This window comes from Zootermopsis nevadensis, unplaced genomic scaffold (assembly GCF_977971745.1).
Source record: "Zootermopsis nevadensis isolate Lab colony 2312 unplaced genomic scaffold, Znev_1.0 Znev_ptg000022l, whole genome shotgun sequence".
NCBI classification, from domain to species: domain Eukaryota; kingdom Metazoa; phylum Arthropoda; class Insecta; order Blattodea; family Termopsidae; genus Zootermopsis; species Zootermopsis nevadensis.
In genome coordinates, this window is record NW_028259154.1 from 21,266,781 (window position 1) to 21,293,472 (window position 26,692).

At 40.8% G+C, this 26,692-nt stretch overlaps 1 protein-coding gene across 7 annotated transcripts in view; it reads right to left on the reverse strand.

The window, feature by feature from the left end:
- The window catches only part of lilli (AF4/FMR2 family member lilliputian), a 179,281-nt gene that overhangs the window by 11,600 nt on the left and 140,989 nt on the right, over window positions 1-26,692 (reverse strand). For 6 of the 7 annotated variants that reach the window (XM_022063303.2, XM_087353948.1, XM_022063306.2 and 3 more), the window contains 5 exons: window positions 17,191-17,224; window positions 9,265-9,325; window positions 8,186-8,241; window positions 4,269-4,668; window positions 1,075-3,581 (listed from right to left, as the gene is read on the reverse strand). In XM_022063303.2, coding sequence (XP_021918995.1) covers window positions 1,075-3,581; window positions 4,269-4,668; window positions 8,186-8,241; window positions 9,265-9,325; window positions 17,191-17,224 — 3,058 coding nt within the window. The remainder of the gene's footprint in view (window positions 1-1,074; window positions 3,582-4,268; window positions 4,669-8,185; window positions 8,242-9,264; window positions 9,326-17,190; window positions 17,225-26,692) is intronic. The other variant, XM_022063304.2, reaches the window with a different exon arrangement.

Here is a 26,692-nt window from a genome sequence, read left to right on the forward strand (position 1 = left end):
CATACCCACTTCTGCACCAGCCACAGAAATTCACAACTACATAATACATACCACACACAACAAACAATGCCACTTCAATTTATATAGGTCATATTCACTATTGTACAATATTGAAATGTTTTCTAACCATTTCAAACCATACGATTCTGAGGAAGAAAAGAAACATGAACCAAGCTTCTAAAGCAGTGGTCCCCTACGTGGCGCCCGCCAAGGCCTTTTTTGGGTGCCCGCGTTGTTACGGAAAGAGGTTATACTGAACAATGCAGGCCGATCAACCACAAACATCATCAAATCAAAGCGCAGATCTCAACTTACTGACGCCCATCTTGACGATTGTTTGCGAGCAGCAACATCATCCTACACTCTCAAATTTGAAAATCTGGCCGATGAAATGCAGCGCCAAACATCACACTAACTTCCGACTTGAGTAATAATAATTGTACTTATAGAAGTACCTATATTTGATTGCACGGTTTCTTGCATCATTAAACGTCGTGTTGTTTTGTGTATTATTTGGTGTCCGTATCTTATTTGTCCAGAGAAAAGAAAATTTGGCTTTGTTAATTGGTTGGTGCCCGCCACGATCTCATAAACTCTCAAATGTGCCCGTAGGCACAAAAAGGTTGGGGACCACTGATCTAAAGCATATAACAGCTGAAATATGGCAAAGAAAGTTAGATTTGTAAGTTGACACTGTAAACCAAGTCACAGCTACTACCTTGCTTGATCATGTTTTTGTATCACTTTAGAAGATGTCTTTTGTTTTATCTTATGTGGCACCTAGTAGCATCCTTGTTAATTTACAAATTTAAGGAATTTTGCCTCGCCAGATCATGGGCTAATAAAGGCAATGAAGATAGGTGACAACAGACAAATTGCAAGTTTAAATTTTTCAATCAATCTGCTATATACAAAACCATTGGCTGTTATTCAAGCTAGTAATCAACATTACACATCTCTTTGAAGTATCAAACTGTTATTGTTCAAAGTTTACTTTCTGAACCAAAATGGTGTGTTGGCTGGTTAAAGTTTTTGGTAAAAACCACATAAAAATTTGATGCACAGTCCACTTACCCTTCTACTGCAGAAGTACCAGTCTCTCTGACTTCTGGATGGTTCATAGCATTGGAAATGTCTCTATTTCTGCTACCTTTTCTTTTCTTTTGCTTCTGGGAAGCCTCGTGATTAACTACCGTACTGTCATAACCATTATCCTGCACCAATGAATCAGTGTTCTTATCAATATCACACTTTGGTATCACTACGTCTACATCCTCGCAACTGGGCGACTGAATACGCTGCTTTTTGCCCTTCCTACTATAGTCTGGGTCACTTAGAGCCTGTTGCCTTGTATCGGCCAGTTCTGTTCGCACCCTAATGTCCTCCCCACCACTAGGCCTCTTTCCGGAACCTCCTGGAATCGGAATTTTGGACAGTCTAGACAGATCCAAATGACAAAAAATACTTGGAATTCCATCAGCACGATACACAATTGAAGGAATTTCCACTTTTGGTGTGCTCTGTGCACTCTTCTTGTTTGATGAAGTGTCACGCACACTTTTATCTGCTACAGAATGTCTAGATGGTTTCTCTAACACTTTCTTCGCGGTCTTTCGTCGTAAAGGTTTCTCAGGACTACGCTCTCTTGTGCCAGGCTTTCCAGATGTTGCACCATACTTGTCAGCCTTCGCTGGACTTGAATTCACATCAAAACCCATACTACCTTGCTTGCTTGTCGTTGCATCGTTTGACAATGGGGATAATAAACGAGGGCTCACGGGCGTTGGCGCACTCTCATCTTCCACCGAAGAAGACGTCCTCTCTGATACACATTCCACTACAAGAACACCAGGAGTTTTTGAGCCACCCTTACCCTTTGCACCTGCACCTTTCCCACCCCCACTGGCACAATATATACCCCCTTTAGCCCCACCTTTGGCACCCCCCTTAGCCCCACCTTTAGCACCTCCCTTAGTAGGAACAAAAAGTTTTCTCAGGGTATCACTTTTCTTTTTGTCTTGGATGGCTTTGCCTTCTGTATCCAACTTGGGGGGGCTCTCTTCTATCTTCGAAATAGGTGGGCGAGACACGACGGATCTGTCGCTGTCCCTATCACTGTCTGAAGACTGTTTCCTCTTGGACAGACTGTCTGACTTGCTCCGATCCTTCTCGGACTCAGAACTAGAGTCAGGACTGTTGTTACGCTGACTTTTGCCCTTGAAAGCCCTTGCGGCCTTGTCTGAGGACGTATTTACAACATCTAATTCATGGTCAGTATCTGAAGAGGAATCAGTTGTGACGTAACAACTTTTCACCACATTTGACTTCTTATTTCTTCTGGGGTAAGGCCTTCCAGGACCAGACTGTTTTCTGGTACCACCTGCCACATCATCCTTAGATCTCTTCCTACTGTTAGAACCTTTCTGAACCTTCTCCTTCTTTGGAGCAGTAGCTTTCTTTTCGTCTTGTACTGGTATCACGCCAGATCTTGCCTTACTTCTACCTCTACCAGCCTTTTTAACATTACTCTGAACTTTGCTGTTTTTTCTTGCCCACTCGCCATCCCTTTCCTCAGACCCGCTAAGAGAAATAGGAGAGGGGGGTTTCGGTCTGCCTGTTGAAACATTTCTCCTTCGTCTGTCTACTTCATCTTCTTCATCTGACGCACTTAATAGCGTACTTTCTCTTATACCAAATGACTCTCTTCTGGTTGCACATTGAGCTCTTGGTTTAACATTTGGCATTTCATCTTCAAACCGATCCTGAGCAGCGACTTCTTTTGTATTTGCTCTGGAACCTCTTTTACCCCCATCTGAATCATCATCTGACCCACTACCTGCGGACAGAGGTGGCTTGGGCCTTACGTTGACTGATGGTTTAGACTCTTTTATTTCACCATCTGACGCACTGGAAGAAGACTGGACCCTTCCTTGAGGCTCCGCTGTTTCTTCGTCCTCCGATTCACTAGGTGACGGAGGCGGAAGCTTCCTTACATCACTATTTCTATTGGAAATTTGCTTTGGAGTCCTATCCCCCTGTTTCTTCTTTCTATCATCTATGTCACCTGAGGGTCGAGCAGGAGACGGAGAAGGTTTTGACCTAACACTGCGATTGCTACGTTGTTTTACAGTCGGTTGCTTCGGTAATTGCTCCTCTTCGTCCGACGTACTGTGGGATCTCGGTTCCTTCTTAGGACGTGTCTTGTTTCGATTGGCTGGCCTGGTCTTTTCTCTGATGATCATCACACTTTCACAATCACTCTCACTTGAGAGTTCCGGTGCACGGGTGGGAAGACTGGGACGTTTCCGTCTCGATCTCGTTTCGGTAAGTGCCGGTTTCTTCTTGGCACCGTCTCCGGAGTCTGATTCAGACAGACTAGACAAGAGTGGAAGAGGAGGACGCTGAAGAGCCTCCACTACATTGTCCAGCTCTTTGTTCGAGTCGCTACCATCTGAGACTGCACCACTCTCTATTTTCACTTTGGTCCCAACTACAGGATGCTGCAGGCTTGATTCTAGTACACTGTTAGCAACTGTAGGAGTTGTATTTGCTGAGCAAGGTTCCTTCTTCACAAACTCAGACTGGAACAAGAAAATAAACTGTTATGTACCCCCACACATATATATTTCAAGCAGATGCACAGACTGAACAAAATTTGTTGAAATAACATAAGCTCCCGTAAGTTTGTCAGACACACATTAGAAAAACAGGTTCCGTGTATCAGACAAACTGGACTGTAGCATCCTTAAACGAATCTGCCTCTCTGGGTCAATGATTTCACTGGCAAAAATAAAATTAGGGGTCTGTAGTGGCCACGCGGTCTGAGGCGTGGGCCTTGTGCTGCTTTGTCGCAGGGACCGTGGGTTCGAATCCCACTCAAGCCATGGATGTTTTTCTGTGTTGTGTTGTCCTATGTACAGGTAGAGGCCTTGTGAAGGGCCAATCCCTCGTCCAAGGAGTCCTACCGAATGTCTATAGATCAAGACCCGTAAAATGTATAAACATTGTTAATAACCGGAAAAAGAAAATAAAATTAACCCTTTGCAACCCACTTAAGAGCTGTTTTAAGTAAGATATTTCTAGCCTTCAGAATTCCTGTAGTTTTAATAATCGTACATGGGTAGCAACGTGGAAGCATCAATCAGCCTCCTAATGTTTGTGGATTAAATTATAAAATCTTCTTCTTGTTGGAATAATGTACTTCTCAGTAATGCTTAGTAATATTCATAATTATCAGTTACCATAATTACAGTAAGAGGGTAACTAACCTTGCAAAGCTTAGAGTGTTCACTTCCTACTGGTTGCTCTCCTCCAAGCGATTGCGTTTCCCTCTTAAGAAACCTTTCCAAGTTCCACCTGTCTTGTGGCTTTGTCTCTTCCATTGGTTCCATGGCTTGGGGAGACAAATGAGCTTGTGGGGCAATGTTGCCCCCTGCAGAATCCACAGGTTCATGTGATGCCTCATCCCCTGATTCTTCACTGCTCGACTCACTCTCTGATTCAGAATCTGAATCTTCCTCGCTGGATGAGCTGCAAGCCCCTGAAGACTTGGGAGGACCCACTGGGGACATGGGTGCCACTGGCTGCGGAGGTCTATTTCCAATACTTAGTACGCTGGGTGTTGGACTAGCAGTCAATATAGCCGCTGCACAAGGGCCTCCTCTTCTGCTGAAATGTAAGCGCAGTTTCAAGCATTAGACAGATCGGCTGTATATGACTTATCAAAATATATAAATGATACACAATTTTGTTAAAATATATAAATATCAGATGTTTGGTGTTAACCGATGTTTCAACAAACACTGCAGTTGCCATCTTCACATCCACTGCCTGCTCTATATAAGTGAGATGGCTGCGATATTTATAATACATGTCAGGTAGAAGAAATGCCAAGAAAATTTTCGTTGGGAAACCTGGAGGAAAAAGCCCACTTGGGAGACCTAAGTATAGCGACTGAATAAAATTGAACACAAATATTCAAAGAAACAGGATTTAAGGATATAGGAAATAAAAAATCAATACCTGGAGCATTTTCAAATAGCAGGAAGGAAATAGCAATGGAAAGGAAATGTGCTAGGGAGCGGGAACCGGTGTACAGTGAGAAGCATTGAGCTGGAACCCTCAGGGCAATAGAGAGGAAAAGGCAGGTACAGCAAGAAGAATGGGAAATGTAGAGAATGAAGAGAGCTGGAAGCAGGTTAAGACCAGGACAACTAATTGTATTATACGTTTTATGCATTTGTGATCAGTGGTGATGCAGATGTCTTCATAATGGAAGATTAATTAAACACAATTCCTGGGTCATCTAAAAACGCTGTTTCAACTAAATAGATTGTGCGTTTATGAGCCGAGAAAGATGATCATTTATGAGTGGGTAAATATTAGGAAATAGGTAAGTGTAGTCTATCTGAAGGCCCTGGACAAATTAAGGATAACCACGATTTGGTCAGGATTGGCAGTAGCTCAAGCAATATCAGAACTGCGTATCTCCTGAACACAAGTTACAGCTCCACCAAACTACACATTACAACTGTGCTTACAGCACAGATAAATACTATTTCATCACCAGAATGTCTCTCCATGTTAAGTGGCTGTTTTGTCATCAGAGCGCTGTCGGTCTGTGGATGAGGAGACGGCCTCCAGGTATGGGTGACCATCAATATATGGAATAAACAGTCTAGCAATAGTCCTTAAGGTTCAAGATCAAAACACCGAACGATTAAAATAGTGAATATGGGAGGGTGTATTAGGGTTCATGAAAATATCACAACATACTACTGGTTTCTTAAAACCTGGAAAAGCATGAAACCCACTGGATTAACACGAAAATTACCCCTATTACAGCCCCTCCACTGACGGCTAAATACGGGTCTACGCTACAACAAAGTCCGAAGGTTTCACCTTGCGCTGAATCGCAAATTTTTGTCACCGTTTTTCTGCGGGTAGAGGCCTTACCGTGGGTCGATCGCCCGTCCTTGGAGTCTCACCAAACAGAAAAAAAATTTCGGTTCCAGAATTAATTTTGAACTGGAACAGGTCAGAGGATCTAATCTGTAAAAGCTAAAAGAAGACGTTCTAAATAAACTTCGCCTTGTGAAAACTCGTTCTAGCGGAAGTTGGCGACCGCCTGGATACAAGGTGCAGGCATGAATAAACAAACAGAAAATGAACAGCTCGATTGCCCGGCCATTCGTAGACTCGTCTAACATTTCTTCCGTGACCTCATTCAACCGCCGAACGACCAATAACGAAAATAAGGAAAAGAAGAAATAACAATAATGCTAGTATGAACGCCTGCCACAAAGGAGAGTAATTTTGAGACATGAGCTCCTCACGACGGTGAAGATGTCAATGTTGGTCTTCTCGGACTTGTACGGAGAAACCAGCGTTTCTGAGGAACGCACTACCTCCACCTTCATGGTTTTCAATCTACAAATCCACACAGCGTTACAACCCAGAAGACAACATTTACATCAACTGTGTATGCGCGAGAGTCAATAAACCAAGTGATAAAAGGAAACGCATACATAAACACAGGCCCTCTCATTTTCAATTACAGGTGGGAATGTGGTTGTATTTCAGTTCCTAGACGTCATAATTTGGCACACGTCGTACTGCTAAACAATTGTCTCAATCATAAAACACATTTCCTGCATCCAGATCCATGAAAACATATTATGATAAAACACGGGTAGTTTGTTGACAATATCAGAACCTTATCAGCACAAACACCACCTGTGATACAGAAGACTGTAACGTTCCGTATCACTGCATTGTTTCTCGATAACGTACGTGACGATGACTACGCAATAAATCCAAAGCCAAACTGAAAACGTAATTTTATTAATGTTCAAACTGCAATTAAAACATCACTAAGCAGAGACCTGCCTGAGAAAATGTTCGTCCACAATTAAATCCAGTCAAAATCCTTCCCCTACTTTAAATCCATTTAAACATTATCTCGTCACGTACGCCTTTGTGTAAGTGCTTCCTTCAGGACGTGCAGACTTTGTGGCGGGTGGTACAGAACCTTGCTTTTCGAAACAACTTCGTACAACCAATGTTGACATTAAAAGTAGTTACAAAGTCAGTAAATGATCATTACTTCTAGCATTTAGTTGACAGTCGTCTTAATTATGGTGTCCCAATTGCATATGCATATATATATATATATATATATATATATATATATATACACACACAAATACATTCAAAAGTTTTGTCTCAATGCAGCATGCTGACTCATAATTCCCTTCCAAAACCGACAATCTTTTTCACATACGAGGCTCGTCCACAAAGTAAGTTTCCCTGGGGCCGTTTACAGAAACAAAACACAATTTCATGGAAATATTTATTGCAACAGATACAGCAAGTGTCCAGCTATTTTCCAACATATTCGCCACCGGAATTGAGACATTTGTCATACCGTGGGACCAACTTTTAATACCTGTGTCGTAGAAGTCTGCCGCCTGGGATTGGAACCACTGTGTGACAACCATCTCCGCCTCTCTGTCATTCTCAAAACGCTGACGCTGACTGGACAGGAATTTCTTGAGGTGTAGGAAAAGATGGAAATCACTGGGAGCGAGGTCCGGGATGTAGGGTGAATGATTAAACACCTCCCAGCTGAACTCCTGCAGGAGACTTGCTGTCCGTCGAGCCGTGTGCGGTCTAGCGTTATCACTGACCGCACTTCACAGTCGGCGGGAGCTGGAATAAGAACTTCCATCTTCAACAGCTGCAACGATGCTAATGTTAGAACGCGGGAAGTTCCGTTAGTGCATGCGCCATGCTACGTCATTGCTCTATCACGTACGCACAGTCGCTTCGCGCAATATAAGGTTTGCTAGCTGTGGGACGAGTGGGAAACTTACTTTGTGGACGCGCCTCGTAGAATGTTTCCATTTTCCAACACAGAACAAGACGTTAGGCCTGCCCAACTTTGGAGATTATAAAGACGATACTTTACAGATTCAGCACAGCATAATATTAAACTTCAAATGCCCCCCACACACGGACATAACGACGAGATTAAAATAATACGTACACAAGCTACATAACGCCGTGTGACGTTATCAGCGCCTGCGCAAATTTCGCTTCGCGGGCAAACATTGGCGGCTAATTTTTTTTGCGCACACGAGTGTCTCGCGTGCAAGCATGCATTAAATAGCTTGGATTGACTTACGACTCGTCCATTTTGTCCGATGATCCATTGGTCCTGGCCTCGGAGTTAAGCACCTCCTGAAAACATACATTAGCTTAGTCCTCCTTGTAAAAGACAAACGATCCACTCTTTCTGTTTGTAGATTCAACAGATACGTACATACATACAACGTCATAAACCCACTTAACGAACAGTCAAAATAACTTGCAATCTTTATATAAGATTCAATATTAGTTTCCCGGCTGTAAGCGATGCCACCTACGGAGGTGTAAGACCACTCACTTCAATGTTAACGTCGCCCTGATCTTTAATAAGATAAACGATGGGATAAGACTCACAAAAGCTGGTAAATTAAACTATTTCGTGTTGTCATGGCAACGAACCGTGTAGCATGTTTTGCTGTGCTGTATAAAATGCACAGATTTAGTAAACATTCTTTTGTTCCAACGTATTGTTTCTATTCTGTAAAAGACCAGCTAATCGCCAGGTCAAAGACCGCGGGTATGATAACGTACTGCTTGGTCAGAGCTACAGAGCACCTGATGATGGGGCGGCGATAGAAGAGTACTAGTACTTGTTTCGGGAACACCAAATCAGACTGATCTTACATTAATAACTAGAGTGGGTTACACATGGACGTTCACATGCTCGCCGTTCAGCCGTGAATCTGACCACTTACCTACCACCAAGTGCCGGAAATTAAGGCTTTGACCGGGATGTTCTTTTGTTAAATCTTATGTGGTACCGCCTGATTCGACTTCTAATGGTTAAGTGAAGTGTTTTCTTCGCGGTACGGTCTGGATTCGTAAATATTATGAAGACGAGCTTCGGCTTCAAAGGGTTAACCAGCTGATTTTCGTAATGGTGAGGTGTAGTGTTTTCTTCGCGGTACGGACTGAATTCATAAATAATATTCAGACGATCTTCGGCTTCAAAGGGTTAAGATTGCATACAATTACACCTTCATTTCTCAATTCGCATTCGTAAAGTAGTAAGCTACATAAAAAGCAGAGGTCAAATGTACCCTATTTTCTTAACGCCACAGAAATATTACGTTATGTCGTCAAAAGGGCCTATATGATGTCAGATACGAAACTCACCTTGTCTTCATCACTGTCATCTGATACAAGCAGGTCGTCAAGAGCATCTGTCACTACGTTCCTGCAACAAGAACAAAATCTTTGTATTGGAAACAATAATGGAAAGTTGGTCGCGATAGGTCTAACAAACTCAGTAGAAAAGAGTCCTTGAGAAGCAGACATTCTTAGCAATTCGAGAAATCCCCCACCTTTCATTACCCCTGGGTCCATTAAGCCAAGAGTTCGTAACTGGTTCACATCGAGACGAATTCCGTCCTAACAGGAACAATACGCAGTCAAAAATACCTTTCATTTCTTCTTCGTTAAATACACACCACATCGAAATTTATTTATAACAAAAGTTTTATATCTTCATGCGATCTGTATTTTGTCTTATGTAACATTTTTTGTATGTTAAGTTCAGTTTGAACTTCACAAGTTTCCTTACCTTATGTCCGAATCAGCTTACTTATTTTAACTGAGTGCAATATTTTTCCTTCACTGTAAGTGTATAAATTTACGCAGGTCTACTTTTTTATAATACCGTATGTAAATACATATTTTTCTATTAAGACATTCATCGATATTAAAGGTGTTAAGTAGAAGTTACACTGAAATGCTTCCACTACCCACCAAAATTAAATTCGAGCAACAGATTTTAGAGACGATCCCAGCCACAGAGTTTAATGAAACTCCGTTTAACAGCTTAGAAAATAAAATAACTCGATTTTTTTCCGTTCACTTTGTACACGCTGTGTGAAAACGTGTACACGATGCTGTTTGTAAATACGCGTGCATGTGCGTGATATGTATGACTGGCCAAATTCTGAGCAAAGACGCCAGATGGCAGAATTCACAAATGCTGCTACCATTAGAAAGCTTTTAGAACTTCTAAAAAGACACGAAATACATAAAGGAAAGAAAGGGGGGAAGAGTTTAAATAAACACTACCCCGTTGAATTCAAACACGCCTTCTACACTACCAACGTATATTACTAAAACATACTACACCTTCACTTGACGGAATGTGACCTAGTGCAAATGATACACTACAAAAACATTAAGCTCATGGCAAGCAACGTGATTTATAGGGACGTATTTCAAAGAGACATACATTCCTTGCGGTGGAGGGTGGACTACGTGACTACCTGAGCAAAGGCTGGTTATTTTCAAAGCCAAAGGAAGTCGAAAACAATCGAATGTGAGACTTCCTGTGGAATAATGACCTGAAGCCGAAATCATTCCTCTACTGATAACCAGGAAGTATGTCAGGGGGTCCTCAACACGAGGCGAACGAACATTCTTTTGTAACATCGTGTCATCGTGTATGATGAAAAATAGCTACTCGATGTCAGAAAATACGTCTTGCCTTAATGTCAATATCTGAATGACTATCGCTATGAACAATGCTCAACCACATGGCGAAAACAAATCAAGAACTCGGACAAGTCTGATGAATACTTAGCGAGATGCCTGCGAATACCAACAACACGAATAAAAACCTTACACTGAAACAGCAATGCACGAACCTGTTTAGTATAATTTAGTGGGCTATCATTCTGATAACTTGCTATGTTTTTTTTAAATCAAATGTCCTAATTTATAACTATTTTACCCCGCGAGTCTCTAATAAAGGACAAATGTGGTCACAGGCCTGGAAATGGTTAAGAACCTCTGTACCATTTGAAAGATTAATTGTATTCACAACGCGTCACTCAGGCAGCTGCACTTGTCTGGTTTTCAAGTGAAAACAAGAAAATGTGACATCAGAAGAATAATTTTTGTCGCGTTTCGAGAAATAAACAACAGCCTATTACTTCGGTACATAACAATTCCCCTCGGGATAACCAGAGTCCAGGACACACTGTGGCGGCGTGTATAAATCCCGTTCGGGTTAAGCACGTATACCTGCATCTTTGTGTGTGCGCCCTGTACACGTGGGGGTGTCCCAGAAATCATACTGAATTCATTAGGTTTCACTGTTTCAGAATAAAACATGATCAGAGGGACAAGTCCTTGAAAACTGACAAACTAATATTTGGAAAATCAAACTGAGATTAAAATTAGACAATAGTGTAATCGTTAAACCCACCGGTAGACTGACGGCCCAAAGTGCAGCTTCGTCACATTATGAGTTTTTCTTTTGTCACAGACACAATGACAAAACATTTGCGAATGGGTCATACGCAGGTTCATAATAGGGCCATAATTCGAAACAGGGGCAGTTTCAAAGTCCCATACATTAGTCATGACACTGGGATGGCTATCAACAAAGGACAAACGCCTCAGCACATGCCAATCTATTAAATGTTCTCCCCCCTAGCAAATATCGCACTGGATTTTGTCTGACAGCACTGATACTGGGACTTGTCACAGGAAGAATAATTACGGTCTAATATAACATTGTGCCGAGACAAATTGCTAAAAAAAAACTCTTGGAAAGTTTAGGGGAAGAACGAGGGTTCATCTATTGTCTGTATTCATAGTCTGTTGTATCATATGGCGCATAAGGGGGTGTAGTCACGTCACGACTACGTCATCACAAACACCACTCTGGCCGCGGGTCTTCCCCCACATACAATGTGCTCCACCCCGCAAAGCCCTGATGTGGGAATTGTACCAATTCCCTGCTGACTCTTACCACAAGAAACTTAAGCACAAACTAAGGCGATTTTCCACGCAGCACACACAGATCTTATGAGAACGTTCGATTTTAAACACAAACCCCTCTTAGCCTTACTACACATGAACCACTTCACGCGCAAAACGACAAAACCAATGGCTGTTGCAGTGTTTGAAATCGGTAAGGATGTAATTTCAGCTGTTTTGTCGTTCGATGTGAGCTTTCGTAACAAACACTTCCCGTGTCCCGAAATGCTGTTACCAATCGGCGAAAAGTTCTTTTATCTCGCACTTCCGAGTCAGTATACTTATTGCTAAACGTTTCACGAACAGCATTAAACGATTTCGGTGTTAAGCTTAAGTACCTCGATGACGACATCAGGAAAGAACTCGGAGTAGTATGAATGAAAAACCCCCCCGGGGGTACGTGAAATTTAAAAAAAAAATTTTTTTTATAAAAAACACTGAATAATCAGTAATGTAATTTATTTAATTTATTTTAGATGTAGATTATATACTATGTATAACTTGAATTATACACCAACAACTTTGGGGGTACAAAGTTGAAGAGAAATTATATCTGGGGGTACGCGAACAAAAAAGGTTGAATACCACTGACTTAGATGACAGATACAGGTAACCCTTACTTGGGGGAAACAGATGGTCTGGTTGCAGTGTGACAAAGAGAAGCATCTGCAGCCAGACATGCAGGAAACCACGAGAAAGAGAGAGAAAAAAAAAGATTTCTGTCTGTCTATATAACAGCACGTAACATCCCTAAAACAAACACTGTAAATATTCTGTGCTGGTTAATAAATTAAAATCATAATTTATAAAAATCCATCAATAAATCCATCTGCGTATTAACCAGTCAGTCAGCCAGTCTGTGTGTATCTATTAGTTACCTAGCTTTCTGTCTACCAGTCTCCTTAACTTCTGAAGTCTCACCTTGATCATCGCTTTTGTGAATATTACGTTCCTTTGTAAATGCAACCTATGCCAACTACTGCAATGTAAAAAAGAAGTCCACTACCGATGAGTTAGAGAAGGACAGGAAAGACACACAATAGGAAACAGTAGCAGAATCTGCTGAGCAAAATAACATCTCTCTCTCTCTCTGCAACAGTCGGCAGAGTAACAGTTGTGTACACAACTGTAGACAAGCTAATAATAGATGCATTCTGCAGTCCAAGCCACGAGGTGTTTCTTGATAGACACAGGTAATAAAAACACAAGCTTCAGAATTCAGTCTCTCGAAATTTCATTACACTAACTCTAAAAATTATTTCTGAAATCTTGGGACAGATCCCCTTCTATCGATTAGACATCTCAGTTTATCTATGCGACAAAGGCAGAATTTCGAATTTCTTCCTCGTTACACTAACTCTATAAAGTTCATTACCAATAATAACAAAACCTATAATCGTACCAGATTCTGAGCGGGTTCAATACCTTTATATAATTACGTGCTATATTACGTTGCACCAAAACTGAACACGACCTTAAAATACAATTAGCCAACACGACAAAATTAATTGTTAACATGTTTAAGTTTAATATCAAGACTGTCAAAGTGTCATTAAGCGAGACTCAAACTTAAGATTATTTCATTTGCCGAGCTAGTAGAGTCATTAAAACCAAAGATGAAACAGGATCAAATGTTCTCAACCAATGGGAGTCGTTATAAATGAGACATACAATTAAGATCAGCGACAGATTCACCTTCATCTTGTACGAATATCAACAGCGGGCGCTTGAATTTCTAGGGGGATATAAAACAGCATCTGGAGAGCTTTTCATCACAGCAAAAATGTTATACTGAATCTGTCATCACCTGTTTGTGTAAAGCGAGCTGATAAACGTAAGTAGGAACTTTTTGCTAACGTTGGTAGTACTGAATGTCCTTGTAGCCTTATATGTTGCTCATTGTATGCTGAAACGTTTTACCTGTTGCATTTAAATATTCATTCATGTGTTGCTAAATATACTCAAAGGGAAATCAGATCATAGAGGGGTTTTATTCTGTGAAAGGTTACCCACAACATATGAATGAAAAAAAACATCTGTACAAATATGACACGATTATACACGATTCAAAAAGACTTTCAACGTATTTGTGTCCGTGAATGATAAATATGGATGATAAAATGTGTTTTACTACACTAAAAATCAATTTCTTATAAAAAAATTCGAAAGTAAATTGGATTTAGACATGTAATTACAAACCAACAATACGAAAATGCCAATGGTCCCTACCCCGAGTCAAATAAGTACCCTCTACGACCTACTTTTAACACAACTTTAATATTATACCCCAACTACAAGTGCAAAAAAAATATTTCTTTCACGTTCTCTTAATATAATTTCGAATGCATTTTCCATCTTTATCATGCGTGCTACATGTCAAGTCCATCTCATCTCCCTTAACTGCGACTGAATGTAATTACAATCGCGAAAAAATACTACGTCCAACTGACAGAACAGAAGGTGTTACGCTCTTGAAACTTGTTCCAAGCCGCGCTTAGGAAAAGGTTAACACGAAGTGAACCAACCCCAAGTGTCTCGGCTGAGATCAGGCAATGTATGTCGGAAGAAGTGGTAACAAGAAACACCAAACGCAAGAAAAGTCTAATGTAAGTCTGGACATTCAATCAAGACTAGACAGCATTCACATTTTCGTAAATTCCCTGTTTTTTTTACAGAAGTCGAAGTTTATTAAATTCACTACAAACGACATTACGTCCTATACCAAGCCTGTTACATCCCATTCATATACTTTTTCTTAAAATATATTCAAATATTACACCTCTATTTGTTCTCAAATACATCTTTCACAGGATTTAACCAACATATTCTATAGAGTATGTCTAACCCATGAGAGATTCCTGGTATTACAACGAACAGATGGGCCTTGCAATAGTTTAACGTCATTCAACCATCAGTTTCGTAACAGAGCCCTAATGCTAAAAGCCGTTTATGAAATTTCGTATCTGGACACTGGTCTCGACTGGCTTCCTATTGATTTACTTAACGACGTATATTAAATGCTGGAGTATGTAGTGTCGAATGGCAGTGTGGTTTATGAATAATAAACTATGTTGGGTGACAAAGGAATCGGTTGTAGCCTGTCTGTAAGATATTATTCCGAAATTTGCTTTGATGGACTAGGGAAAACCTTAGTCGCGACATCAAGACAACAGGATAAGACCGGGCATCTCAAACACGACGCACGAGTGATGGTAACTGCTCAACCACGATCCTGCTCTGAGGCATTACTTCCCCCTTGCATGCAACATGTGTTTGCCCCCCTCCCTCAATCTCTGCTACCAAAGATAAATCCTCAAATTTCGAAGAAAAGATACGATAATTTGTTCTTTGGTCTGGGCTATCGCAGACATTATGGGGAGAGGAGGGGCGACACAAATCTGAAGAAATGGAGGAATGATGATTAGTGGGATAATACAAAAAAAAAACCCTGTTCCGGTGCCATTTCGTCCACCACGAAACTCACTTGAAATAACCAGGAACTGAGCCCGGATCTCTGCGTTAAAAAGTCATCGCTTAGCCGCCTGAGTACAGACACAGCCCTGTGTGATATAACTGGCCATCATAACACTATTGGGTAACGTGAGTACATGCAAATAACGCAGATAAAACTCCAAGAAAAATAAACACAGACCTACAGAAACTGATAAACAGAAAAGGAAGTGTGTCAGAACGAAGTTATAAAATAAGCGACAGAGTACAATGAATCTAAAATGTAACATATGGATCGTGTGCAGGTGCCGACCAAGTGAAGATCTGCAGTTTGTATCGATTTCTGAGGTAACCCTTGTTCCCTTAGCTCGACTGGAAGGGGCGACGTTAGGAACTCGGGCGCGCACGCACAGAAACACACACAATAACAGCCCAGTCCTCCAAATGAACACTACTGCTCTTCTCCGTATCATATTACAGGAAGTCGCCACTTAAACGTTGTCACAATAAAATTCTTTCCTTAACTTTTACGTAAGAATTCATACCTCTGTATGATCACTTGGCTTACACATGGAACTAGCGGAAAACACCCGTTTATATGCAACGGAGAAATGATTTCTTTCGCACTTTCATCCCGTATTCCCTTTCTTCTTTTCCCGTTTGTAACTATCTCTTTATCTTTCTTCCCGTATTCCTTTCAACTTGGAACAATGAAAACTAGGCAATCAGCATTAACAACAGTTTAGTTCTTCTCACAATGTCAGAAGTACCTCCGAAACCTGCGTAATGATAACAGAACTTGTAAAGTAGAACATTCTGCCATCTGGTGTCGTTACTAATAACATGGTCAGTCATGTGGTTCTCCCCCTTTAAAGTTTCCGCGTGCTTCATATCCTTGATTTAATGACACTGGAAGTACTGAATGGATAATAGGTATTATGAAGTTCCTCGTTCTGTAACTTCTCCAATCCTTAATTAACCTATCTCTGTTTAAACCAAACACCTTACTGGACACTGTTCTGTTAGGACACATCGCCGAATACTTCGACAGCAGCTGAGCCACCTACACGCAATCAGGCCTTCAGGCAGATAACCATCAGCAGTTAACTGCATGAGTCCCAAATAAACACATCTATTTAGCAAGCAAACTATCCGCAAAGAACCAAATTAGTGACTACAAAAGGCACCCTTTGAAGGCAGGCTCGCAACCCCCCTTCGGCCCAATTCCCATCCGTCAGAAAATAACGTTTAATTTCATTAACAGACCCCCGATCTCCCCCTTCATGTTCCTGACCAATTTCATTTGATCGGCTATGCACTGAATCTGTAGTTCTGTTCACAAAGACTCAGATGATTATATTAAGCTATTCACTATATAATGGTTTGAAATGCACATGGCGAGCGATACGTTTTCGAAACGAGCAGTACGCTGCTGACAAAATACATGAAAAGTCGAGACATACTGCATACTTCGGCTCGCAGTTAAAAAATATTCACGAAACGGAGAAAGGGTTAAACATACACACACGTATCACGCGTTCATTTTCAGCAGTCCTCTGCAAAGTGTTTCATTTTCGAAAGTACTGTACGAATTTCCTTCAAAAATGGTACTGGACGGCTTGTACGAAAAACCTGCAAACTCACTTTGGGACTGCACAGGTTCACGTATTACTTCATTGTGTCGACCACTGCATACAAAATTTAATTCAAACCACGTTGAGTAGTTTCCAAAACAAAACATGCAGTTGGACCTTCCGTTATGTTATTTCATGCTCTTAGTGCAAATAATGCACAAAAATAATCTGATACGCTTCACAACGAAAAACCAAATCTATTTTAAGTACTTACGTCGGAATCTGGGACTGAGCCTGGCTGCTCCGTTCTGCAACAAAAAATACAAAAACAGTGTTACAAAGGGAGATTTTAGAAATACATGCACACTACTCATAAAGTACTTAATGCTTGGAAAATACTATACACAGTTAAATAAAACCACCTATCTATATAGGGCAAAATTCTTCTAGAGAAGCTACTTGTCGCTCAGCTAGTCGAGAAATTCCCCGTCTTCTATGCAACCCGCAGATTCTAATCGTGTTCACAGGCATCCGCCACTGGTCCCTCTATCCTGAGGAGTCAGTCCGGTACATGACCGCAAACCTCAATGTCCATTTCAATATTATGTCTCGTCTTCCCCCGTCAGGTTTCCGACTTAAACTCTGCATGCATTTTAAGCGCTACGTATCTCGCCCACATTACCTTGACTTTATCATTACAATAATACTTCGTAAAAATAATAAATTATGAAACTACTCAGCACGAACTTAACTCCAGCCTACTGTTATTTCTTCTCTATCAGGCACAAATAATCTTTGTTTTTAAACTGGAAGCCACCGGACAAAATATCCCGAAATGGATAGTAGGCAAGCATTCTCTACTTACGACTAATTTTATAAATACGTGTGATACAAGCAATTTAATTATCCAGCACAGTTTAAGATCCGAAAGAAGGAAGGGTACTTTGGCCAGTGTCATTATAGCTAGGTTACTGCATATGTGCAACACAGAACACTTTCTAACCGATTCACCGAATGTACTATAATCCTGCACCTGTCCTTATGAAAACGCTTCCGTTACAGCGGGTCTATCACGTCTGAGAACAAAGTGCCGAGGACGCGCGAGACAAAGGATTACAGAAGAACACAGTACCAGTCTTATCGAAGTGAGGCACACACGATGACCACATGATGTCACAATAATACACAAACTGGTGAAATGAAATTTCTCGGGTAGGATACATGAGACGGCCGTAAACGAAATGCAGATAAAACAAGATTAGAAATATTTTACTGAAAATACACAAAACAACACCGCCAAAACTGGACGGAAAAATTTCAAATGATGCCGTCAGAAGTCGCGAATTTCGAGCTTCGTATTGGGAAGGCCACGCTTTACAATTCTGACCCGGTTACAGGCTACCACGAAAATAATCGTGGTAGCCTTGACAGCGTCGTTAAATAAACAACAAATAAATAATTTAGGAATATCGGACTACGGGATGACGAAACAAATATGTGAATTAGACGACCGTCCGAAGCAGAGACTTGAAACGTCCTCAAATGCAGAAAGCGTAATATTTTATTCCTGTTGTTGATGATAACATTAAGAGCAAACTTGTTAACTTACAATCTTTGTCTAACACTATCAGTGTGATCAAATCAAGGAAGATGCACACAGAACAATAAGTGCATATACATTTTTGGTTGGGAAACCTGACGGGCGAAGACCACTTCGTTGATAAAGGTGTAGACTTGAGTATAATATTAAAATGGATCTAGGAGAAATGGATTGTAAGATGTTGACTACATTCACAGGGTTCAAAGGCGGGATTTCTCTTCGGGAACCAGAAACGCAGGCAATTTCTTGAGCAGCTGAGCAATACGCCGTATCACGGAGAAATTTCGCTTTCTGTAACTGCGTTACGCACAAGAAACATCCACCCTTCCTGCATTGCCCACGGGACCAGCTGCCACTCAGCTAAACAGATGTTTAATGTCAAGGCAACCTACCCAAGCTTCTCTGCATTTCACAGACACGTTCTACTAGCGTAATTTTAAACTATACGTTATCGCCTTACTGCGGTAAAGGCCCGAATGATTTCTTTCGCGCTATTATCCCTTACCTCTTCCCTTTCGCACCTTTATCTCATTCCCTCCTTTCCAAAGCAGAACAATGGAAAACACCAGCCGGGCCACGCACTGCGTTATTTCAACGTTTTCGTTACCCAAGTAAGTCGTACTAAAAGCTGCCTTGACAGCAGCACTCGTAACACGTATTTCGTCACCTAGCGGCATTACTAAGAAATTTTGGGGCCCAGTAAACGCAACCAAAACAAGGGTTTCATAAAATACAGATTATTATGGTCATCAAGTGACTACAATGTTTAATAGGTTAATACGATCTCACGTTACGACAAAATACGACAAAGATTTGTCGTGCAGGACCTTATTTTAAAGAGCAAAACCCTTTCTGAAAATAAGTTAATAATTATTTTTAAAAAAATTATTGTTGCTGATTCTCAAGACAAGACTAAATTTCTGACTTTTGTTACAACTTTTAAATTAAGATTTTTATCACAATTGATTTACTGGCGTGCTAGTTTCTAGTAACATCCAAACACCGAACTATTGCATTTGTAGACTGTCGATAAACATGCATTTTAAATCTGAATTTTGGGAAACTGTGAAAAGCTTTTTCTCAGGTAGGAACTACGCCGCTAAGACAGGTCTTGAGATAAAGTAAGTACAGCATTAGGAACAAACAACAAAGTCCTTCTTGACAAGCTAAGAGTCACAAAGCTAGTCACTGTATTAAATGACAACAGTAAACATGCATACACTGCATATACACGTAGCCTCTTACTTCGAGGATGGAACGAACATGCATTAGAAATGTTTGAAAACAAGAGCCCAGGAAAATATCTGGACATAAAAAGATGAAGTAAGCAAACAATTTAGGATATTACATAAGGAAAACACTTCGCTTTATAAATGTCGCCTAGTTCACGGTGGGATGAGCACGTGGCCAGGATGAGAGTTCGAGGAATACAAAAATTTGGTGGTAAAACCTCTTGGAAAACGAGCAGTTGTAAGACCAAGAAGGGGTAGGCTGTAAAGATGGGACGTGGCTCAAAATCGTGTCTAAAGGCAGGGTCTGGTATTAGTGTTGTTCACTTTCTATCAGCGATTAATCATGGTAGTCCTAATTTTTAGAACAATTTCAGACAAACGTAATTTTCGATACTTTTATCAAGAAGTAGAGTGGTTTCGAATAAAAGCATGCACTTTAACATAGTGAAAAATGTAGATTATCTCCCTTAAAAAAATATATAAAAACATCAACAGACATCTATAAACATTAATCACGACTCTCGAAATGCACATCGTTAATCCAGCAATACATTGGGTAAGCAATGTGAAACAATGACACCCACCCATTCTAAATGTGATGAAATACAACAAGTTTACGCGGTCAGTACCAGATATGCTACGTGGTGACCGGACACGACATTCCAGTGGTTACAACGGAAACTTACTGGCATAATTACAAATGCGCCATCTGCTATCGTCTTGTTACAACTCGACCTTGATCATTCTTTTCACAGCAACAGAAACATAAAAGAAACCGAAAGGTCCTAAATCTTCTGCTGCTGTGTTGTGGGTTTTCTCCAGGTGAGATCTTCAAGCTCTTTGTCCCTCTGAGAAAAGTGACGATACAATGACTAAAACGGAGCACGCAAGAATCTGGAAGGAGGTGGTCGTATCTTTCACTGCCTGTCACTATTCCGACACTTACCTACAAAAAACTGAGGAAAACCACAATCTCAGTCACGACAGTCAGCAACCACCATGAGACTCAAACGGGGTACCTTCCGAATACAAGTCTACAGATGTAAAGTAGTAGACCTACAGCCTGCCCAGTGTACATTTCAGACAGGAGAAACCATTCGGGGTTTACAAATTACCAACGCATGGTAACTACAAAGTCGATGGCGAGTGATTACCGCTCCTTCGTGTTCGAGAGGTTCCGGGTTAAAATCTGGGTACGAATACCGACTTTTTTGACAGTAGATTAATGTTTTTCCTCAGTCCCTTCACGAAAATGCCAGGATATTACCTTAATTAGGTCACGACCGCCTCCCTCCATGTTCTTTCTACTCTATTACTGATCAATGAACCCGCCATACGACCCCAAAATGCTCTGAGCTACTGACAGTGTCGTCAAACAAACCACAAAACATATATTGACGACGACGACGGCCATCAGAGGGCGTAGAACATAACCCACGCTTCAAATCTCTGTGCAGACCGGGGAAACGTCAGTCCTGCTCAGAGAAAGAAAATTAAGATATTCCTTCTGCGGAATGTACGTTATTTGAGGTGTAGCGTACATTCCTCAGGACCTTATTCCGTTTCTTACTTGTCCTCTCTCGCTCTCTCTGTATGCGAGAGCTGATTTCGCATTAGCATCACCGAAGTGTATTTCGGGCAACAGGCGAGAGAGCGAGAGACCTTGTGAGTCTTCTATCCACAAACTCAACAACTATTTGTTCAGCACACCTACTCGTGCTTCGATTCACTGTAGGGGCATATATGGGATTTCATTTTGAGGAACGTTGTAATTGACCAAGCTGAATCATAGATAATCGGCAAAGAATTGCCGACCATTTTACATACAATTAACAAAACTCGCTATATCAGACGGACGCTTCGAAAGACCCGCCAATGATAAGTTCCCGGAACGCGCACGCCAAATGAATTGACTCCACAAAACACACAGGCCAATTATACGTCTCTGAGATTCATTTTAATGTCGTATCCGAATTATCTTGATATGTCCGATAGTACTTTAACACTTCTCTAACTGGGGGGATTTTCTAATGAGGTTCTCTGACGCCTCGCGCTAAAATAATTGTCTATCACTGCACTAACCTAATTACATATATCAAATACGAGGTTCTCGGCGCACGGCTCGGGGAATGTGTTTTGTGCTACTTGAGAATTTCTGTAAACTCTAACGTCCCACACAAAAAAAAATACAGAAAAAATATATAATATTAACTGGATAATTAATAAAATTACAAGTCATTAAATCTTTCGAAGGCAATTATTGAGTAATATATCATGTGCAACAGGAAATAGTGGCATTTTAATAAAATGTCATGGAGTTTTGATAAATTGTCGTAATTTACAATCAGCTGAGCCGAGAGAAGATAATAAAGACTGAATGTGGCCCCAGGTATCAAACGGCTGGGTACACTGTACATATATTCAATTAAATGTAAAGTAAAATGAACAAAGGGTTCCAGAACACAGCGACGACAATTTTGGGTTAATCTCTCTCTCTCTCTCTTTAAAGATACGCCACGCCAGCCTGCTACAAGACATCGCTAAACCACTCTTACATTGTCCGTGCAGAAATTTTATTGGTACAGGGAAGCGTAAGAAGTGAGTATCCCAGGATACAAAGAAGGAAGAATAATACGTTTCATATAGCGGCATACAGCTGGCGTTCAATTTGCCCCTGTGGCGTCCAACGTGCTGCACACCTGTTGGTGGCGAAACCTGCCCCATATGCAGGAAGTCGTCAGACGGACGGCTGAGGGCACAAAGAGCTTCCTTACCCAACCGACAAACACCATTCTTATTAAAAGGTTACCTGAACGTTTATGTAGATGCTGCTGCCAAAACCAAACCCACTTTTTATTAAGACGGAGATGTCTCTTCCATATGCAAGCTCGTTGCTTCTAATCGCATTTATAAGAGTCCTTGAGAAACTAACAGTCGCTCATCTAGTCGAAAAAATTCCCCGCCTTTTATAGAAACTAAAGTTGAATTACCGTGTTCACAAGAACCCGCCAGTGGTCGCTGTCCTGGGCCAGATAAATATAATCCACACCTTCTCAAATTGTTTAAGATACATTTTAATTTATCTTCTCATCTATGCGTAGGTTCTCTTTTCTTTAGGTTTTCCTACCGAAACTTTGTATGCATTTATACCTTCTCATACCCCACAAATGCTTGGTGTTGAGCCAATGACATAAAAAGTAGCAAATATATTTAACAAATTGAAAATAAGGACTGGATAACAAACTTAGAATTTAACAACAAGTAATTTCTAGATTTAAACAATTTAAACCGCGTGCTCATAAACATCAGTCTGTACGTAACTTTTGTTCTCAACAAAAAACTATTACATTACATTTTACTATAATGTATCCAGCAATGAATAAATCGTACATTTCAGAATTTCACCACCAACAATCTGCTCTGGTGTCGTTTGTCTGTCTGCCTGGGAGTTTCAAGTGGCAATAAAACAGCAAGTACACTCGTGTAACTATTTCAGTCCTCAATTAAAGATCTAAGTAAGTTTAGTATAGTACAGCTTTAACTAACAATGAGATGCTACGTTTCACAAGTTTTGATGGTCAAAATGAGAGGTAATAACGAAGAATGGCAACACTTCATTTGTATTTATGACGTTTCTGTTGTTAAGTTGTTATTGAAATTCATTTTGAGCGAAAAAGAGTGATTTGACACGAAATAATGCAGACAGGAATATTCCTCAAATGAAAAAAGAAATCAAGGACAACCTTAAATAGCGTATCAGAGAATATGTTATTGTACCAAGGCCTGATACAATTTAATAATTTATCTGGTTAATTTCCCCGATTTCGGACTGAATTAGGCGACCGTGCAATTAATGCTACAAACATAAATGACTCACGAAACAAAACCGAAAGTGTCATAGTTTACACGTGTCGTCAGTTAAGAGCTATTATGCTAGTATTCATAACCTAACATGATCTGAAGGTTTACGATAAACATCGGTTAGAGGATCACAGTCATCGTATCGACACAGGCAAATGACCTACTGTGAACAAGACTGGAGAGATGTATATTAAAGTCTGTTCATTATGCCTAAAACGTACACTGAAATCACAAAATAACATAAACATATTCACAGACTACAATTGATGCCAACAGATTTTATTCGTAAAATAATTTTTTTTAGCACACATCTGAAATCACGATGTAAAGACACGTTACGTTCACCTTGCTTTTCGAATTAAAAGTCAGTCTTATTCGGCTCAAATAAATTGCCGCATATTTGTACGTTGTTAAGGCATCTCAAAACCAGATTTAGTCTAACAACACTCTGATCAAGATGCCCAGAGCTTAAACGTGCTATACAAACAGCATATGAAGGTGGCATGAAGAATAGACTTACGTATATTAGCACTAAAGATCTAAATTTTCGAAAGAACTACAAGACACAAAAGGATTGTCGTAATATCAAATCTAAAACTTCTTGACGATGGTGAAGAGTCATTTGAATAAAAATTTCCTTGGATATTATCCATCGTCTAGTAAAATATAAAATATAAAACGTAAAACGACGTTTCGGAGATGGGGCTCTATCTCCGTCTTCATGTTCCTACACAGTTGGGCCCACTAGATAGAGTTAATCCCTATCCCTATAGAGCCCCATCTCCGAAACGTCGTTTTACGTTTTATATTTTATATTTTACGAGACGATGGATAATATCCAAGGAAATTTTTATTCAAATGGATTATCGTAATGCCATCTAATATTACTACTGTGGGATATAAAGAGTGTCACGACGTGACTTTGCGGGGCGTCATGTAATCTCCTGGTTGTATGCACATACAAACGGTTCAGAGAACATGCTGTCTCCGTCTTCAAGGTTGTTATCTGAAACGCTGGTACACAACCAGAAGACTACATGGCACAAGTCAGGTAAACAATCCGAACACAACTGTTTACCTATTCAAGCCATCTGTTTTCATATGCTACTGAATTTATAATATATTGTTGGAGACATTTGCCTTTCCAAATACATAAGTTATATACGTCGAAAGAGACAGCCGTGGATAAGCATGGGGTCTATTTCAAGACAGCCAAGAAAAAGAAAAAAGCTTAAATTTCTGTGTTCGAATATCTTCGAAAACCTTATAAAATTGTAGTGATGCACTCACACATTATAAAATTCCACTTGCCTGCCTGATATCAAACTTCTTTATCGGGTCTGAGAATTTCAAACCCGTCCCCCTTGAACGGTATAAATAGAAATGGTCATAACCCGGTAAACACGAATAGAATCACTCAGTCATGAACGGCAGCAAAAAATTTACGAAAACGAAATCACGTGACTCTCCATCACGTGTCAACAACCTGGGATCTTGCAGCCATCTTCATTTTGACGGAACCATCCAAATAAACGAACAACACTTTGTTTTGCTTCTTCCACAATACACTGAGAGACCGAGGAACTCCGCCCACACACAGAAAACGCGGCAACTTCTTCCCACGTCTTTAAACTAGGAAGGCGTTGCCCCGTGAGTATGCTGGACACTGTCCACTGCCACGATTATCATATCAACCCTGACAAAGCTCCTGGCTTGCTCTGGTTACAAGGAACAGCTGATGAAGATTTCTGTCTTCTGGGTTGTTGCGCTGTGTAGTCTGGTCGATGTTTACCAACGTTTCGGAGGTCATACTGCCTCCGTCATCAGGGGGATGAATCACCCCAGTGAGTATGAAGATGTTTGTCTTCTGGGTTGTTGCGCTGTGTAGTCTGGTCGATGTTTACCAACGTTTCGGAGGTCATACTGCCTCCGTCATCAGGGGGATGAATCACCCCAGTGAGTATGAAGATTTCCGTCTTCTGGGTTGTTGCTCTGTGTAGTCTCGTCGATGTTTACCAACGTTTCAGAGGTCATACTGCCTCCGTCATCAGGGGGATGATGGATTTCTGCCTATCCTTTCTTCGTTCTTTCAATACCGTCCAACATTTGGACCCGTACAAAGTCACGGGGCACTTGTTCATTGCACACTGTAATTACCGACCGTCGCGGGCAAGTGGTAAACTCTCCTGATTCTTAATTCGAATATCCCGGGTTAAAATCTCGGCATTGAGACCGGCTATCCAAATTTTTACGTATTTTCCCCTGCTGACCCCCCCCCCCCCCCCCCAGGAAAATTCCGGGACAGTACCTTAAAGTCGGCCAAGACCACATACTTCCGTGTCGTTTGAAATTCATTGTCATCCTATCGTATTACGCTATATCGTCTGAGCCACTAACAGGATCGTTAAAAAAATTATTAATAAATAGATGACGTATGTTGTAGGCATAAATGATATTTCGTAAGACGACTCTTCGTTTGCTTTGGTTATAAGGACTGAAAATGTTCTTTTAATTCTTCGGACCAGTAGTATAACCCCACAGCTTAACCAGGGTTCGGAAACCGATCAGTACCCCTAATGCTAGGATGTCCCTCCCCCTTCGACTCCTAGACCTACACTGACACAGCTGCTTTGTGATTCGGTTTTCATACAAATTATCCGAATGTTCTTTGAATATCCATAAATAAGTCATTCATCTTTGGGGTCTGGCTGGGGGGGCTAATAAACCATCGTCACAGAAAAATAGCATGCTATGAAATGTATACAGGGCCTCACGATTTTTATTTTCTGAAAAACTCTCCGTTAAAAGAAAATCAAGTTGAGGGTAATGCAAAACAGGATTTATAACGGACCTACGCAGACAAAAATTATGTTCACGTAACGTTTATGCAGACAGCATTTTAGATATTAAAGACGCGGTCGGGCAGACCGATCTCGTGTCACGTTTTCATTTTATGCACTTGGTGAACGTGTCACTCGACATTCAAATCAGTTGGCCGTTCCTGGAAGGTGGGGGGGAACACACCTCTGCAGTTGGCCTTACAATTTGTGACGTGAACTGTGACGTTAACAGTGTGGAGCGTA